This window comes from Dasypus novemcinctus, chromosome 9, assembly GCF_030445035.2.
Source record: "Dasypus novemcinctus isolate mDasNov1 chromosome 9, mDasNov1.1.hap2, whole genome shotgun sequence".
In the NCBI taxonomy this organism is placed as follows: Eukaryota; Metazoa; Chordata; class Mammalia; order Cingulata; family Dasypodidae; genus Dasypus; species Dasypus novemcinctus.
In genome coordinates, this window is record NC_080681.1 from 88,343,456 (window position 1) to 88,361,475 (window position 18,020).

At 55.7% G+C, this 18,020-nt stretch overlaps 2 protein-coding genes across 2 annotated transcripts; one reads left to right on the forward strand and one right to left on the reverse strand.

Moving 5' to 3' along the window:
* Nucleotides 1-645: 645 nt before the first annotated feature.
* Nucleotides 646-5,034, reverse strand: UROD (uroporphyrinogen decarboxylase). Its single transcript, XM_004461236.5, has 10 exons — nucleotides 4,909-5,034; nucleotides 4,101-4,213; nucleotides 3,909-3,988; nucleotides 3,770-3,832; nucleotides 3,327-3,524; nucleotides 3,040-3,201; nucleotides 2,124-2,261; nucleotides 1,862-1,962; nucleotides 1,679-1,745; nucleotides 646-1,333 (listed from the first exon to the last, which is right to left on the reverse strand). Exons 1-10 carry the CDS (start codon nucleotides 4,926-4,928, stop codon nucleotides 1,172-1,174), a joined length of 1,104 nt encoding a protein of 367 aa, XP_004461293.1. The 5' UTR covers nucleotides 4,929-5,034; the 3' UTR covers nucleotides 646-1,171.
* Nucleotides 5,035-6,573: 1,539 nt separating this feature from the next.
* Nucleotides 6,574-15,261, forward strand: HECTD3 (HECT domain E3 ubiquitin protein ligase 3). The gene is made up of 21 exons (XM_058303693.2): nucleotides 6,574-7,026; nucleotides 7,204-7,364; nucleotides 7,616-7,708; nucleotides 7,788-7,923; nucleotides 8,194-8,309; nucleotides 8,394-8,507; nucleotides 9,040-9,122; nucleotides 9,542-9,707; nucleotides 9,911-9,992; nucleotides 10,606-10,788; nucleotides 10,891-10,943; nucleotides 11,075-11,139; nucleotides 11,276-11,379; nucleotides 11,607-11,726; nucleotides 11,826-11,915; nucleotides 12,936-13,142; nucleotides 13,430-13,559; nucleotides 13,642-13,716; nucleotides 13,820-13,901; nucleotides 14,012-14,083; nucleotides 14,218-15,261. The coding sequence occupies exons 1-21, from the start codon at nucleotides 6,658-6,660 to the stop codon at nucleotides 14,300-14,302; spliced, it is 2,586 nt and encodes an 861-aa protein (XP_058159676.1). The 5' UTR covers nucleotides 6,574-6,657; the 3' UTR covers nucleotides 14,303-15,261.
* The last annotated feature ends 2,759 nt before the right edge of the window (nucleotides 15,262-18,020 follow it).

Here is an 18,020-nt window from a genome sequence, read left to right on the forward strand (position 1 = left end):
GCACCAATCTTAAGCAACGCAGCCCCCTAGCTGAGTCTTTATGTCTTCCTCATCTTTTGGTGTCAAAGCTGATGACCACTGAGCTTCTCCTGCCCACTCATACTCCCATCTTCCTCCCCAGTCCTTTCTGAAGGACTCTTCTAGCCACTTTGGTACCCTCCTTTATCTATACTCCCCTCCCTCCTCAGACACAAAGCCCTGTCAATTTGACCTTTGTATGCTCTGGGGGCCCCACCCCTTCTCTGAAAATGTCATACCCCAGCTGCTAGGAAGCTCTACCTAACCTCATGTGGTTCCGAGGCTTGGATATCTGACAGCAAGATAGCAGTGAGGGCCCCAACATTAAGTCCTACGGTACATACTCACTGACACCTGAGCCCCCATTACTTGTGGGAGAGGCTACAAAGAGAGGCCCTAAGAAAAGAAGAATGGCTAAGAAGGAACTGAGGATAAGGACACGGATCTTTTACAAACAACACCGAGGGACGAAACGGGGTCCCTGTTAAGGGACGAGCGGGGTCCCGTTGTGGGACGAGAGGGGTCCCTGGCGTGGGGAAGAAAGCCTCGTACGGCCGCTGAGGCTTCCCTCGGGGGCTCCGAAGGCGTGGAGGGCGCACGACCCAGGAAGGAGTCACGGAGACAGGCTGATGGCACAAGTCTGGTTTATTGCGGAAGGGGATGCAGATTTATAGGATTGGGGAGTGGTGTGGCGGGTTCTGATTGGCTAGGGCAAATGCTGTTTCCATATAAGGCAATGTTCTGGCATTGGGCTAGTGATTGGCCAGTAGAGTATGTGCTAACTCTTGATAGGCTGACACTGTTACTAAGCTGATAGGTGGTTGTAAGCTGTTGCTGGGCAAACAGCTACTAAGAGATTAGGTTTAAGGGAGGGGGGAGGGGAAGTGAGAGCTGGGCTAGGCGGGAGATAGGAAGGGGGAGGGCGGTGCCGGCTAGCCGTTATCAGCAAAGGCCTAGTCAGGTGTGGTCACCTTGTCTAGGCCCAGTGGGCAGAGGCGGTGTCACCTCTTGCCGCTCTGTTTGCCACTGAGGCAAGCCGGGTGCCCCTCCTCCCACACAACACCACATGCCAGACTCCAACTCTGGGACTTTTATTCTTCTGGAAACTATCATTCATCTGTGTTTTGGTACTTGGGGGAGAAGGTATAGATGCTCAGTTCTGCCGAAGTAGACGCGAGTGTCTGTGTACAGCATCCACAAAGGCCCCCACATGTTCTGGGTCCATGTCAGGGTAAAGTCCATGGCCCAGGTTGGCAATGTAACGCTGCGACCCAAAGTCATCCAGCATCTGCTGCACCAGCCATCCGATCTCCTCCTGGGGGACCAAGAGGGCACTAAGAGAGGGAGCCAACAGGCCTCTGTCTTCTCCATACACTGCATGAGAGAACCACGCAGGCATGCTTCTACTCAGTGTTATTCATTTAGTCATTAATTCAATAAAACTTACTGGCTGCCTAGTATGTGCCAGCCACTAAGAAAACACAAATGAACAAAAAATCCCTGCTCTCAGAGCTTACATTGTGTGTATGGGGAGAGGGACTAGGGATGGAGGAACGGACATAATAAAAACACAGACTCATAATAATACACATAACCATATCCACAACCATACTGGTGCAGAGACAAAGTCATGGACATACATGGGGACCTTGGTTGTTACCTTAGATGCATACAGGGCACAGGGGTCCAGGTTGCCCTGCAAGGTCACAGTCTTTCCCACACGCTCCCTGAAAGAAGAGCCAGTGCCACATTCTGGCAACTGCTCATATGGCAGCTGCCTTCCCACCCTTCCACCTCAACCTCAAGGGCCCTCCCCCGCCCCCCGCCCCCCGCCAACACTCACCGGGCTTTCTCTGGGGTCACTGTCCAGTCGAGTCCAACCACCTCGTAGCCAGCCTGGGCCAGCTCCTCCAGGGCAAAATGCCCACCCTTAGCAAAGATAATCTGGGGGAAAGGGCAGATTTCAGGCTATGGAGATCCTCTCTAGGCCCGCTAACCTTTCTCAGCTGCACCTCTGCTGCCCTCCAGTGGTCATTTCAGCCCATGCAGGACTTGCCCAGAAAGCACTACAGGCCCACCTTTACTCTTCACTTCTCCATTCTCACCATGGGCACTGGTGACAGTCCAGCCTCTTGCAGTCCAGCCTTCACCCGCTTGGCCACGTCACGGATGTAGGGCAGAGCAAACTTGTTGAAGAGCTGTGGGCCAAGATGCCCTGCATGGGACTCAAAGAGCTGTAATGCCTATAGTTACAGAATGGTGAGGAGAAATACATACATGCCTTGTTTCCCCCAAATGACCTTAAATCCTGATACTGCCTTGGTCTATAAAATCAGTTCCAGGCGGCGGACTTGGCCCAGTGGTTAGGGCGTCCGTCTACCACATGGGAGGTCTGCGGTTCAAACCCCGGGCCTCCTTAACCTGTGTGGAGCTGGCCCATGCGCAGTGCTGATGCGCGCAAGGAGTGCCCTGCCACACAGGGGTGTCCCCCGCATAGGGGAGCCCCACGCGCAAGAAGTGTGCCCCGTAAGGAGAGCCGCCCAGCGCAAAAGAAAGTGCAGCCTGCCCAGGAATGGTGCCGCACACACAGAAAGCTGACACACAAGATGACGCAAGAAAAAGAAACACAGATTCCTATGCCGCTGACAACAACAGAAGCGGACAAAGAAGAACATGCAACAAATGGACACAGAGAACAGACAACGGGGTGGGGGGGAGGAGAGAAATAAATAAATAAAATCTTTATAAAAATAATAATAATAAAATAAAATAAAATCAGTTCCAGTAAAAAAAAGAAAGAAAGGAAGAAAAATGTGCCGACCACAGCACTAAGTTCTGAGTTTCAAACACACAGAGCATCAAGCCCCCTGCCAGTGTCAGGGTGGGCTACTCCAGCCAGATTTTTGGATCTCCATGCTCCCCTCATGCTTGACACTAGAACCCTGTCTCTCAGGTTTAGAGAACTCCATTGCTTCTAGTCCTCATAGGCTAAACCCCAGCATAAACTCCCTCAGGACTTACCTGGGCACCAGCAGCCACTTGCCCCACCAGATATGGGACCAGCACATCAGTAAGGATGCGAAGCAGGTGGTGACTGGCCTGAGGTCTCTGGTAGAGCCAGCGCTTGGCCTGGGCCATGGTGCTTGAGCTGCCACCCTCAATCATGTAGGTCATCAGGGTCCACTGCAGAAGGAGGCAAAGAGGATGTCACAGGTGCAGAAGCCAAAATGACACTTCCTTCCCTTGTCTACGCCGGACCTGTGAGAGTGATATCCCCATGCCTGAATCCCTGCCCTGTCCCCCTTTACCGGAGCACCAGCAAAGCCAATCAGTGGTACACGCCCAGCCAGCCGTTGTCGGGTAAGGGTGATGGCCTGGAACACATAGTCCAGCTCAGAGGTTGTCGCTGCTGGATCCCGTAGGCGCCCCAGATCCCGCTCTTCCCTTAATGGCTCTGGGAAGCTGGGCCCTTTGCCAGGCACCATGGTCACCTCCATACCCAGTGCCTGGAGAGGGAGAAAACAACATCTGGGTTCCCATCCTGGAACTCCAGGAAAAAAACAGTCTATGCCAGGAGGAGATAAGTAAGCCTCTGGACAAATTCCATCTCTTCCAGCCTTAGTTTTCCTATCTGTCCAGTAAGGATAAGTGCATATCTTGAACCCTGGCTGGATTGATGGAAAGATTTACAAGGGTTCTCAAGAGGTCTTCTCCCTTTTTACCCATTCTAGAATCAGGTTTGAGCTGGTACCTGGGGTACAACAAGGATGTCAGAGAAGATGATGACAGCATCCAGAGGGAAGCGACGCAGTGGCTGTGGGGAAGAGGAGACAGGTTGTTAGGTGTTAAGCTGAGGACAGAAATCCCTCCCTCCTTTGTGGACCCCTCACCTGCAAAGTCAGTTCACAGCAGGTCTCAGGGGATCGACAGGTGCTGAAAAAGTCCTGGGCAGCCCGGGTTTCCCTAAACTCTGCAGGAAGGAGAGGAAAGGCTGAGTTCAGCCTTCAGTCCTTTGCAAACCCTCCCCATTCCTGAAAAACTATTCATCCTCCAGAGTTTTACCTAGACCCCCAGACTCTGACCTGGTAGATAGCGGCCTGCCTGCCGCATGCACCAAACGGGAGTATAGTCTGTATCGTCCCCCCAGGCTGCTCGCAGGAATGTGTCATTCTTCAGCTCCGGAAAACCCTTAAGTCTGGAAATCAGGTTGGAAGAAGTGGGGTTTTGTAAGGATAGATATCAGTATCCGAGGCTAGGCTGGGGAGGGCGAGGGGAAGAGGGGGAAAAGGAACGGGTAAGGCGAAAGTTCTTAGGCGCATACAGTCCGGAATCGCTATCTGCCTCCTCCAGGCCAGCTTCCAAGCCCGCCGCTCCCCACCCGTCACGCCTCCTCTCGGCCTATCGGGTGGTACACAACACACAAGAAGGGCCCACGCTGGGGCCTCTTTCCAACGCTCAGTCCGAGCCCTATCAAACTCAAAGGAACAGAGGGACTGGGGGGAGGGGGGAGAAACCCCAGTTAAGGATAGTTTGGGGGTCGTCGGAGCAGGGACAGAGGTTCCAGTGCGTTGGTTCCGCGGCTGGGAGATCCCCAGAGGGGATGGGGGTGGTAGTCAGGAAGGGAAAGATCTGAGTTGAGGAGATCTGAGTTGAAGGTCCCAGAATAGGGATCCTAGTTGAGGATTAGAAGGTCCTGGAGGCTTCCCCGAAATTAAAGTCTGGAGAACGCAGTCCAGTTAGGCGGTTTGAAGGTCTCAGGAATCCGTGGTTGGAGGTCAGGTCTGAGAGATGTCCAGGGAGAGGGAAGGGAGGTATAGGGACTGATTCCCCAGTTGGGAGACTCAGGATAGAAGCCCCGCTGGCCAAACAACCGTGCTACGAAGAACTCACCCCAGTCCGTTAGCCTCCATGGTAAACTATAAACGAGAGCACTCCCCACTTGACTCTGAATCCTGCCCAGGCTCCGCCCCTTCCTGGAATGAGCCACGGGCGTCGCCATATTGAAAGTCACGTGACAAGGTTCCAGCGCCAGCACCCGGGTGCCCTAGTTGGTGCCGGTAGGACCCCTACCTGTCTTCACCGTAAAGATTGCTGTAGCGGCGCAAAAACCTGAACGAACTCTGTAGCTCCATCTTGCGGTGACAGGAGGAATTTTTTCGCCTCTGATGGCTGGGGAATCCCGAAACCTCGGCCCAAGTCTCACTCTCCGTGATTCCTTCTTACAGCAAATGATAAAACGGCTGTGCAGGGAACTGAAATCATTAATGTTTAGATTAACTACTAAGAGCCGGACATTATATACTAGGTGCAGAGGTTACGTGGTGAACAAGACAGCCATTGCCTTCATCGAACTGTAGATTTATGGGGAAAAAGAAGCCAGCCAATCACAATAGCAAATGTTTTAAGAGGGAAAAGCTGGAAGCAACTAGCAAACGCACCTGCCTTAATTGGGGAGGCGGGAGGGAGGGCGGTGTTCCTAGCAGAAAACAGGTGTGAAGAGAAGACACGAAAGAACAAATGGCTGTTACGGAACCGCGTAGAAGCTGGAGCCGTCCTCCGGGTCCCTGCCGTGCCGGCCCTTGTGCAGCACGCTGGCTCACAGTATCCTGTAGAAGAGGGGTGGCATGCCAAAAGCGTGGAGGGAAGCGAGGCAAGGCACTGTGTTCCCAGCTTCCGAACGAGAAAAATATGGAAAGCTCGAAATTACACGGGCTCCTTTATTGTTTCTTTCTTGATAACTTCATTTAATTGAAAACCACATCAAGACAATTTCCATTTCTCCCATGACTCTACTTCACCAACAGCTTTTGTCCATCTGTCTTTTTCTGCCCCTTCCTTTTCCACCACTGTGACCTCTTCTCTCATCTGATTCAGAATTACCAGAAGAAACTGCGTAATGATCTTGAGTGTCTTACAAGGGTTCTTAACCTTTTTTGTTCCACAGACTCCTTACCAAGCCCACACTATACTGTGTATTATTTAATAAATATATCACACCCACACCAACACATCCACGCAAGAATAATGTTTTTTGAATTTCAATCCAAGCTCCGCAGCTCCCTGGTTAAGAACCCCTGGATTAGAAGAACCGACAAGGTCTGAGCCAGAATAACCCAAGACGCTATCCATGGCAGGGCTGGGGGTGATTCTCCCAAACATTTTAGTTATATGGCCTTATGATGGGAAGCCAGAAAGGACTTCCAGCAGGAATGCTCTAATGGTCTGAGCTTTCAAATGATTCCTCTGGTGGTAGTATGACTGTTTGGGATACGGGATGGACGGGTGGCCTGGGAAGGCAAAACAGGCTGGACTATTATGGCTATTGCAATAACCCAGACTAGAAAGGACAATGGCTTGAACGAGAGTAAAAGCCGGGAAAGATTGACCAGCTAGAACGACGGAAACTGGGACTGGTTGGCTGGGTGGACGAAACCGGTAAGTATTACGGCTGAGCTCCGAGTACACCGAGCAATAGCGGCGAGAGCAGGAGGCGCTTAGTCCACGACTTACGGCGCGGGCCGGCGGGGGGCGGGGCCGGGCGCGGGGGGAGGCCCGCGGGGGGAAGCCCGCGCAGCCGCAGCCGCCGCCGCCGCCGCTCTCGGGGCCGCCTCGCCGCGGCGCTGCCCTCGCCCTGAAGCCATGGCTGGCCCGGGCCCCGGCGCGGCGCTGGAGTCCCCGCGGCAGCTGCTGGGCCGCGTGCGCTTCCTGACGGAGGCGGCGCGGAGCCTCCGCGCCGGGCGCCCGCTGCCGGCCGCGCTGGCCTTCGTGCCGCGCGAGGTGCTCTACAAGCTCTACAAGGACCCGGCGGGGCCGCCGCGCGTGTTGCTGCCGGTGTGGGAGGCGGAGGGCCTGGGGCTGCGTGTGGGCGCCACGGGCCCCGCGCCGGGAACCGGGTCCGGGCCGCTCCGCGCCGCGCGCGACAGCATCGAACTGCGGCGCGGCGCCTGTGTGCGCACCACGGGCGAGGAGCTGTGCAACGGCCACGGGCTCTGGGTGAAGCTGACCAAGGTGCGGCCCGGCCTGCCGGGGCCCCGCCGCAGACCCCAGGCCGGGGAAGCGCCTGATTCTTCCCTCCCAGCCCCAGACTGAGCTGGCCCCGCGTGCAGTGTCCTTTGCCCCGGGCTGGGCCGGGCGGGCCGCTGGGCGGTTCCCTGACCGCTGTCCCCATCTGGTGCGCCCTGGCAGGAGCAGCTGGCAGAGCACCTGGGCGACTGCGGGCTGGACGAAGGCTGGCTGCTGGTGTGCCGCCCGGCCGAGGGCGGGGCCCGCCTTGTGCCCATCGACACCCCCGACCACCTCCAGCGGCAGCAGCAGCTCTTCGGCGTGGACTATCGGCCAGTGCTCAGGTCCTGCCCTGAAGGCGCGGGGCAGGCTGCTAGGAGTAGAGGAGGAAACTGTCTCCCTCTGGCGCGGGGCTTGAGGTGTTGGAGTGGAGGCTTAAGGGCCGAAAAGGGGGGAAGCAGAAAGGAGCTGGGATGGGGCTTCTGAAGGCATAACCTGAAGGAGCTGGTGCCCTGGAGAAGGCTTCGGGGCCTGCAGGGGGTGTCCTGCTGCCCGTCGATACCTCCTAATCCCACCCCGCACCCGGTGCCCACAGATGGGAGCAGGTGGTGGACCTGACATACTCACACCGCCTCGGCTCAAGGCCTCAGCCAGCGGAGGCTTACGCGGAAGCTGTGCAGAGGCTGCTGTGAGTGAGCTGGGCTGGGAATCGGGAGGAGGAAGCTCTGGTCTGGGTCTGACCTAATTAGGGGCTTGGGGTTGCTTAGCTATGTGCCCCCGACATGGACCTACGAGTGCGATGAAGACCTGATCCACTTCTTGTACGACCACCTGGGCAAAGAGGATGAGAACCTGGGTAGCGTCAAGCAGTACGTGGAGAGCATAGACGTTTCTTCCTACACGGTGGGTTCTGGGACTCCCCTTGCCTCAGGCAAGATGTAGCCACATCCCTCAAGGCTAGATTCAGGACCCCCACCTCCAGTCTAGGCCAAACCCAACCCACCCCCCCATCTCAGACCCAGTCCTGCCACTCATCTCGGCAGTCCTATAGGGACTCCTAGTCACCCACCCTGTCACTTGCCCTGTTAACCCAACTCCACTGTGCTTTCTCTTGTGCTCCCAAGCCAAAGTGGGGAATGGGGCCACCTGACTTGACTTCCTGCCCCTCTCCAGGAGGAATTCAATGTGTCCTGCCTGACAGACAGCAATGCAGACACTTACTGGGAGAGTGATGGGTCCCAGTGCCAGCACTGGGTACGGCTCACCATGAAGAAGGGCACCATCGTCAAGTGAGTGGGCTCTGGGGCAGGGCAGGACAGGTGAGCCATCTGCCTGTGGGTAACGGAGACCCATGTGTACCACCGACTCCCCAGGAAACTGCTACTCACAGTGGATACCACAGATGACAACTTCATGCCTAAGCGGGTGGTGGTCTATGGGGGCGAAGGGGACAACCTGAAGAAGCTGAGTGACGTGAGCATTGACGAGTGAGCAAACTGGCCTGGGGTGCCCAGGGCGGGGGGACGGGTGATCCTCGCAATGGGGCCTGGCCCGCCTTGGAAGCATTGGGTTGGGTGGCTCCTGGCAATCCTCGAAGGACTGGAGGGAGGGGGTCAGAGGTGCCGGGCTTGGTTTACCAGGTGTCTGTGACAAAGCCCGCAAACTGATTGGCTTCAACAACAGGAATTTATTGTCTCACAGTTTGGGAGCCCAGAAGTCCAAAACCAAGGTTTCCACGGGCCAAGGTTTTTCCCAGTCTGTAGCTTTTTGGTACTGGCTTGTTGCAATCCTTGGGACTCCTCTGCCACACAGCAGTCTTTCTCCTTGCATCTGCTTTTTTATTTCTGCCGACTTACGACGTCTGTTCCCATGTCCACTCTACTCTGCTTAACCAATAATAGCATCTTCAGAAGTCCTACTTCCAAATGGACTCAGGCCCACAGGAATGCAGATTAGGACCTGAACAAGTCTTGGGGAGGGCATGATTCGCTCTCCAATGGTGCCTCACACCCATCCCAGGACCCTGATTGGAGATGTCTCTGTCCTGGAGGACATGACCGTTCACCTCCCGATCATCGAAATCCGCATCGTGGAGTGCCGAGGTGGGGCCTGGGCTATAGGGAGGGAAAGGAGGCTCTGGGGGAGCATGGGGCAGCTAGCAGTGGGAGGAGAGTGGAGGAGATGCGCTTGGAGTTGGGGGAAAGTGGCGGCTGAGGAAACTAGCACCTGAGACTTGGGGGCCTGGGCTGGGTGGGCCATGCCTTAAAAGGCATAGCAGTGGTTGGGTTCATCTGGGAGAGGAACCGAGTGGAGACCCTCAGGGACTCCAGCGGCAGAGTGGTGGCCAGAGCCAGCAAAAATTATATAAATCACAACTGGGTGAGCAGAAGGGAATCCCAGAAGACCCAAGTTTCTAGGCGCCAAGTGTTGACAGAGACAGCAATAAGGAACCCCTCCTCAGTCTGGGAGCCAAGGAGGCAGCAGGTGTAGAAAATCCCCTCAATTTGACCCCTCCCTGCAGATGATGGGATTGACGTGCGTCTTCGAGGGGTCAAGATCAAGTCATCGAGGCAGCGGGATCTAGGGTTGAACGCAGACCTGTTCCAGCCAGCCAGTCTGGTGCGATATCCGCGCCTGGAAGGCACAGAGCCGGAAGTACTGTACCGCAGAGCTGTCCTCCTGCAGAGGTGCCTGCAGCCCTGGCCCTGCCGGCCCTCCCCTCCCCCAACCCTGGGCCTTGTGTGTCTGTGTGGAGACGGACCCCACGGTCATACAGGGCCAGAGCTGCCCTTGGGCCCTGCCTCCTCCCTGTCCGTGGGTTGGGGAGGGGGAGTCTGCAGCTTCCAGGCCTACCTCTTTAGCGGCAGTTATCTTTACGCACCTACCCTAGATTCATAAAGATCCTGGACAGTGTCCTGCATCACCTGGTACCTGCCTGGGACCACACACTGGGCACCTTCAGTGATATTAAGGTGAGCCTGACCCACCCAGGACAGGCCTTGGCAGTGGGCTCCCCTTTTTGTTCATGTAGTCGATCCCTCTTAGCAGAGAGTTCCTAAACCCTGCTATAGACCTTTGCTGGGCTCTGGGAGCACAGGGAGAAAGCCAGGTACAAATGGTGAAAATGGAGTGTTTGGGGACTGCCTCCCATTGAATGCGTGGAATGCACACGAGCTAGGGGAAGAGGGGACAGCAGGGGCAGGCGGGTTGCATGAATGGCGTGGGCTGGGAGTTGGCCGCAGCTGGAGGTGAGTAGACTAGAGGGAGTGTGCAGGTAGGTGTAAGCAGGACACAGGGATGAGGCTGGGAGGGGGTGGGCAGGAAGCAAGGCCAGTAGCAGAGGGTCCTGTGAGCCAGGCTGTGAAGCGGAGACTTTGTCCCAGAACCACGGGCAAGGGAATGACAGCGCTGGGTTTTTGTTTTAGAAAGCTCCCCCTGGTGGCCGGACCGAGGGAGGGGCTGGAGGCAGGGGCGGGATGGACTGAATGTGAGGGGTAGAATTGGGTCCATACGTGAAGGAAGGTTCCCGGACCTGGACGGAGGCTGACTGCCCGCTGGTCCTGCTCTGGCCTCTCTCCTCATCAGCAAGTGAAACAATTCCTGCTGCTGTCACGCCAGCGGCCCAGCTTGGTGGCCCAGTGCCTGCGTGACTCGGAGAGCAGCAAGCCCAGCTTCATGCCACGCCTGTACATCAACCGGCGCCTTGCCATGGAGCACCGGGCCTGCCCCTCACGGGACCCCGCCTGCAAGAACGCAGTCTTCACCCAGGTCAGACTGGGAGAGGCTGAGGGAAGGGCCTAGGGGACTGGGAGCTGAGGCAAGAGGGGAGCCAGGCCTTGACCTCGACTCCTCTCCCACCTCCACCCCCAGGTCTATGAAGGTCTCAAGCCCTCGGACAAATACGAGAAGCCCCTTGACTACAGGTCTGTCCACACATTCACCCTGACACCTTCCACCTCCTTTACCCAGCTCTTGCCCTACCCCTGGCCAGTCTCGGGGCTGGTGAACGCCCTGAGCCTTGGCCCAATGTGATGACCGAGGTCCACCCCTGCAGGTGGCCCATGCGCTATGACCAGTGGTGGGAGTGTAAATTCATTGCAGAAGGCATCATTGACCAAGGTGAGGCCCTGAGAGAGGTCCTCAAGGGTCCTGCTTGTTGCCCTACTTAGGGCAGTAAGGTTTCTGGAGTTGCCAGCTACCCAGGGTAGGGGCGCTGGGCTCCTGAGTGCAGTGCTGAGGGCGTCTGTGATTTCAGGGGGCGGTTTCCGGGACAGCCTGGCAGACATGTCAGAAGAGCTGTGCCCCAGCTCAGCCGATACCCCTGTGCCTCTGCCCTTTTTTGTGCGCACAGCCAACCAGGTAATCTCCCACCCCCACCTCCCCGTTTGTTTCTGCTACCCTGTCCCCACCAGGCTGCTCAAGAGAAGGGGCAGAGGAGAGACTGCCTTGGGCAGCCTCTTGGCAGATAGGGAGAGGAAGTGCATCCCGAGGGCCTCCTTCAGGGCTCCCCGTGGAAGGTGTTCGGGGAGTGCTCGGGGGGGTCCGGGTCTGTCCCCTGCCTCTCTGACAGCTCTGGCCCTGGGCAGGGCAACGGTACCGGCGAGGCCCGGGACATGTATGTGCCCAACCCCTCCTGCCGAGACTTTGCCAAGTACGAGTGGATCGGACAGCTGATGGGGGCCGCCCTTCGGGGTAAGGAGTTCCTGGTGAGTCGCCTGGTGCAGCAGCCCTGGCCGTGGAGGGAAGGAAGGGCCCCCCAAGGGCAGTTCCGGGTGAGAAGGCAGTGGTGAGTCCTTGTCCCGCAGGTGCTGGCTCTGCCTGGCTTTGTGTGGAAGCAGCTCTCTGGTGAGGAGGTGAGCTGGAGCAAGGACTTCCTGGCTGTGGACTCTGTGCTGGTGAGTAGGGCTGGATGGAGCCATTGTTTCCTCCACCCGGCCCCTAGGGGCTCCCCGGGGCCCTGGCCCGCACCACCGGCTCCTCTTAGCACACGCATGCTCTCTCTCCCATCTCATCGACCTCATGGCATCAACTACTCTCTATTCTGATGGCCCCCAAACTCCTTCCTCTGGCCCTAGCCTCTCCTAAGCTTGGGGCCATATGTGCATCTGTCCCTTGGACATCACTGCCGCATGGCACCTCGGGCTCAGGATGCTCTTCATCTTCCCCCGGTCTCCTGACCTCTTAGGCTCACTGTCCCAGCACCACCACCTCCCCCACCAGAGCCCTCCGAGCCCTCCTTCCCTCCCCTCCCACTCCCCCCACATTCCGTCAAGTCTCCCTCCTAAAGGTCTCTGCGTCTGTCCACTGCCCCCATCCTCACGCCTGTCTCTGGTTCAGCCCGTCTTCCTTTCTGGCCCAGCCACTTGGTGTGAAAGCCAGTGTCCCTGTCTCCACTCAGGCAGCTGCTCTCTAAGCAGCCTGAGTAATTGTTTTACTCTCGTTGAAACCCTCTGATGACTGTGTTGTGGGCTTAGGATAAAATGCAGAACCTGGGAAGACCTGACACGACCCCTGTACCTCTGGGTACTCAGGAGCTTTCCACTCCTGCCAGCCAGGTCTTTCATTTTTTTATTTTACTTTTACATTTCTCATTAAATATACTGGATACCTATACCAAACAGGTCTTTTGCTCCTTTCCCCTTTCTCCAAGATGCTTCCTTGAGGCCCAGCCAACTCCCAGCCAGGTCTGGTCTCAGGTCTGTGTCTCAGTTCAGGTGCCATTTCCTCCAGGATGCCTGCCCTGGCCTCCAAGGCTGGTTAAGTGTTGTCCCGTGTTTTCAGGCCTTGTGCTGACACCCTCACTGCCCTCACGCCTGTGCGGGGACCGTCTTACCTGGCTGTCTCCTCTGCTTCCCTGTGAACATCTGGAGGAAAGGCACAATAAAATCTGACCCCCATGCGTCTCCAACCACCAGGTGAAGCTCCTAGAGGTGATGGAAGGAATGGACAAGGAGACATTTGAGTTCAAGTTTGGGAAGGAGCTAACGTTCACCACAGTACTGAGTGACCAGCAAGTGGTGGAGCTGATCCCTGGGGGCTCAGGCATTGTGGTGGGCTATAAGGACCGTTCCCGTTTCATCCAACTGGTACAGAAGGCCCGGCTGGAGGAGAGCAAGGAGCAGGTACTACCCAGAGGCCAGTGGAACAGCGAGCGTTGGACCCCACCAAGCCTAGCCCCTAGTAGGCACAGCCCAGCCTGATGGGCCACCAGAACCCAGTCCCAAGAACTCAGGTGCCATCCGTCCTCACCCCGCATTCCTGCTGGTCAGTGGGGCACAAAGAACCCCAGTGCCGAGCAAAGACCCCTCTCCCCCACTTATCTCCGTGAATGGAGGCCAAGCATTCCCACCACGCACTGAGAGGGAGCTATGCCCTCTCCTGCAGCCCAGGCCACCCCTCCCCTCCCCAGGTGGCAGCCATGCAGGCAGGTCTGCTGAAAGTAGTGCCACAGGCTGTGCTGGACTTGCTGACCTGGCAAGAGTTGGAAAAGAAGGTCTGCGGGGATCCTGAGGTCACCGTGGATGCTCTGCGCAAGCTCAGTGAGTCTCAGGTGGTGAGGCAGGGTGGAGGGGCAGCGAGGCACGGCAGGACTAACAGTGAGTACTGACCTTGCCCCACCAGCCCGGTTTGAGGACTTTGAGCCGTCAGACACGCGGGTGCAGTACTTCTGGGAGGCACTGAACAACTTCACCAACGGTCAGTGGGGAAGGGCAGGCTGGTGCCTGGGTTCATCCTCTGCTCGTGGGATAGAGGCGCAGGGCAGAGTGGTAGGAACGCAGCTTCCTTCTCCTCCATACAGAGGACCGGAGCCGCTTCCTGCGCTTTGTCACAGGCCGGAGCCGCCTGCCAGCACGGATCTACATCTACCCAGACAAGCTGGGGTGAGTGGGGCGGAGAGCTTCGAAGGGGCTCCCCCGTACTCACACACCAGACCCCTGTCCTGCGTGTACACTACAACTCTTCCTGATCCATGGGCCCTCCACGCCTCCAGATACGAGACCACAGACGCACTGCCAGAGTCTTCCACCTGCTCCAGCACCCTCTTCCTGCCGCATTATGCCAGGTGGGTTTCCTAGAAAGTGGGGATTGGGGGGGGAGAACTTCAGCAATGAAGTGCACAAGCTGGAGCCCTGTCACCCCTGGCAGTGACAGAGGGGCCTGTGCAGCTGGCACTGACCAGGGCCCCACCCCTGGCAGCGCCAAGGTATGCGAGGAGAAGCTCCGCTACGCCGCCTACAACTGCGTGGCCATTGACACAGACATGAGCCCTTGGGAGGAGTGAGGCAGCGTCCGGGAGCGGCTGCGAGTCCAGCAAGATTCCTCCTGCGAGGGTCCCACTTGGCCCCACCCAGGGCGAAGCCAACTGCCCTGGACCTGTTCAGGTCTGCACTCCTGGAGCTGAGGCGCTTGGGAAAAAACCAGTGCGCACCTGTCCCTATGCAGTGGGGGTGGGGACAGTAGTTTCAGGCTGGCGCTCCAGCCCCACAGACCACAAGCCCTCCTCGTGCTGGAGTTTGCTTTCTGAGGTGATTACGTAGCCTCTGTGAGAGGGAATCTTCCACAAGCCCAGCGCAAGCTGCCCAGGCCTGAGCTACTTGAAGGGGGCCTTTTCACCCCCCACCCCAGGGACTTTGCGTCCATCTTTGGCTCTTTATTTTTCTGCTTGTTTCTCTCTGGCTTTAGCCTGGACTCTGAAGTAAAAACTTTGGAGGGTGATAGAGGCCACTCCCTAAGCAAGGAGCTAGGCATGGGTAGGGAGTGATGATCCGTCTTCCTTGGGTCCATTCTTGAGTCTCCTGTCCCAAGAATGAATCAGTAGCTGAGCACCCTTTCCCTCACATCCTGGTCTTTTCCTCCTCTCCCTCCACACCTGGGCAGTGAGCTCTGCCCTTTTTTCTCCAACCCAGTCTCAACTGACAGTGCCACCATCTTCCCTGGCTCAGAAACCACATCCAGTGAAATTCATACCTACCACCTTATCACTTTCGCACCACCTCGAACCTGACTCCTTGTCTGCAGTCTCATCCCCAAGATTTTGCACATGTTAAGGCCAGTTATGTCCAGCTCTGAAACCTTCAATAGCTCCCCCTCACCACTTGAAAATAAAACTCTAGACTTTACACCTGCTCCTATATGGCTATGTACATCCCTGCCCCAGCTCTCCCTCCCTTCAGGGCCTCCATGGCACGGAGTCAAAAGAAGGCACAGCACATGTGAAAGTTGAATAAATGGATGAATTCATTCCTTTAGAGCACGTTTATTTGGCTCCTGTGCTTGGTACAGGAAGTGCATTGAGAAATTGCTCTATCGCTGAAGAGCCAGGGAAGGCTTTCCAGGGCTTCAGAAAGTACAATCAGGGCCTCAGTGCCCCAGAAGAAAAGGGGGGGAGGGATGGGTGTGGCACCTGTTGGATGGGAGCCACCCTCTGGGACCAAGTAGGCAGAACTTGATATCGTAGAGGGAAAAGACATGGGATGGCTAATAAACTGGTCCAGTCAGGATTTGACAGGAGAGCGGTGGCAGCACAACCCAAGGTGCAGTCTTGTTTTTTTTAAATTTTTAATTTTATTTTTTTAATTTCTCTCCCCTCTCCCGCCAGTTGTCTGCTCTCTGTGTCCATTCGCTGTGTGTTCTTCTGTGACCGCTTCTGTCCTTAGCAGATGGCACCAGGAATCTGTTTCTTTTTGTTGCGGCATCTTGTTGTGTCAGCTCTATGTGTGTGTAGCACCATTCCTGGGCAGGCTGTACTTTCTTTTCGCACTGGGCGGCTCTCCTTACGGGGCGCACTCCGTGTGCATGGGCCTCCCCTACGCGGGGGACACCCTGCGTGGCACGGCACTCCTTGCGCGCATCAGCACTGCGCATGGGCCAGCTCCACATGGGTCAAGGAGGCCCGGGGTTTGAACCGCGGACCTCCCATGTGGTAGACAAATACCCTGTGGGAGAGCCCATGTGGGTACAGTCCTTCCACCTGTGGGCAGTCACACCGTCAAGACCCGGCCCAGGGTCCCCTCAGGAGGAGAGAGTCATGTTTCCAGCGTGAGCACTGCCCTGCCAAGTGACATGCGCAGGATCCGGCTCCCCAACGCTTCCCCACGCGGTCCTTAAGGGTGCGCCCCACGCGCCCCGTCTTGGCTGAAGGCAGAGCAGTTCTCACGCAGAGGCCGTCCCCAAACGCTCACGCTCAGCCCCGGGGCGGCCCTTGCCTCACCCACCCGGCCCCTGCGCCTTGGGTGGCCCACAGGAGGTGCCTCCCGGGCAGCCCTGCGGCTCAGTGCCCTGCCCTCCACCCAGGGCTTAGGAGTCCAGACGCGCCACCTCCACCCAGGGCGGCTCTTCCCAAGACTCTTCCTCGCCCTCGTGGGGACCCTGGAGGGCCGCCCCCACCGAGCTCTACTCCGCCCCTCGGGGATGGGGCTGGCCGGCACTCAGGACGCCAGCAGGGGGCAGTCTGCTCATGTGTCTAGTTCTGGTGGGCACAGTGAGTAGAAGTGGACTCAGTGTACAGTTAGTTGCATGATTTTCCCTTAATCATTCCATTCAGCGAACAAATATGCGTCGAGCTCCAATGTCATGAGTCATTCTAGGTGCAATGGAGGAAATAGTGGCTAAAGCAGAAAATGTTTGCCCTCATGGAATTTAAACACTAATAGACTAGAAATATATTAGACAATCGCATAAGCAACATTTAGTAACATTTGTGTCTGCGCCACAAAGGAGAAGAGAACAGGATGATTCCAACCACTGGTGGAGGGGGATAGGTCAGAAAGAGTGTCTGACATCGAGTTTAAACTGAAACGTGAAGCTAGCGCAGTTCACCAGGAGCAAGGGGAGGGACAAGTCTTTTGAACCCCACAATGAAATGTGAGATCCTTAGGGAGAATAACCGGGCATAAGGGCCTGCTAAGAAGCCTGTGGAGTCGGTTTGGTGTTACTGGAGTGTGAAGGGAAGAGAATGATGAGACTCCCGCCTTGGAGGCCCATTTTGGGATTTCACAACCAGCAGCTATCCAAGGGGCTTTAAGCAAGGGAGGGAGGTGACTAGGTTTGACTTTGCTGTGAAGAGAATGGATTGAGAGAGAGAGATTTGGGTCAGGGAGCAATCCAAGCAGGAAATGATATAGCTGGGCCAAGGGGGATATTCATTTTTACCAGTATTTTTGTTGGCTGCATTGTATTACATTGTAAGCAATTTTTCTAATTTTTGTTCATCTAAAACCCTCTAGAGATAGACATCAAAGTTGTTGATAAATTTTTTATCTTGAAAACTACAAATGTTGCAGTAGACATCCTCATGCATATATCTTTGCATACCTCTTTAATTATCTCCTTAGAATAACTTCCTAAATTCTCTTCATCAAATGGCATACACATTTTTAGGGCTTTTGATACTGACAAATTGCCCCCCAGGTAGGAAATAGCAATTGTCACTCCCACTGATACACATTTCCTAACTCTCACCAACCTTGGGCATTAACATTTTTTAAAATGTTTAACAACTTGATGTGCCAAAAAAATAGTATGACTGTCATTTTAATTTGTATTTCTTGTTTATTGTATTGAGCGTTTGTTTTTATTCTTTATGAACTGAACTTTATGTATTTTTGGCCCATTTTTTTCTCGGTTTTATTACTTTTTCTTTCCTGAAGTGCAAGCATTTTTACATAGCAATAACATAATAAAAGCTTGGTAACGGCTGCCCACCCTCTTAGTGCACAGCACTCTGCTAAGTGATACACGTTTATAATCTTCTTTTATCGTCCAAACAACCCTGTGAAGTAGGCACTTTCATTAATGCCCATTTTCAGATAAAGAACCTAGAGCAAAGAGTTAGAGGACTTGCCCAGGGTCACATAAATAGCGAGTGATTAAGCTGGAATTTGGATGGTGGTCTGCCAGCCCCAAAGCATGCTGACCTGGTAACTAGTGGTATAAGTTAACCCCTTTGTCTGTCATGTCAGGAGTTGCAAATATCTTTTCCCAGTTTGTCCTTTGCCTTT

Excerpts from the sequence above, each read along its gene's own strand:
- UROD (XM_004461236.5), bottom strand. The coding sequence starts at position 4,928 with ATGGAGGCTAACGGACTGGG. Across the intron at positions 3,833-3,908 it reads GCTGTGAACTGACTTTGCAG|CCACTGCGTCGCTTCCCTCT; the intron begins GTGAGGGGTCCA and ends TCTTCCCCACAG. Across the intron at positions 3,525-3,769 it reads ACATCCTTGTTGTACCCCAG|GCACTGGGTATGGAGGTGAC; the intron begins GTACCAGCTCAA and ends CTCCCTCTCCAG.
- HECTD3 (XM_058303693.2), top strand. The coding sequence starts at position 6,658 with ATGGCTGGCCCGGGCCCCGGCGCGGCGCTGGAGTCCCCGCGGCAGCTG. Across the intron at positions 7,027-7,203 it reads TCTGGGTGAAGCTGACCAAG|GAGCAGCTGGCAGAGCACCT; the intron begins GTGCGGCCCGGC and ends GCGCCCTGGCAG. Across the intron at positions 13,717-13,819 it reads ACTGAACAACTTCACCAACG|AGGACCGGAGCCGCTTCCTG; the intron begins GTCAGTGGGGAA and ends TCCTCCATACAG.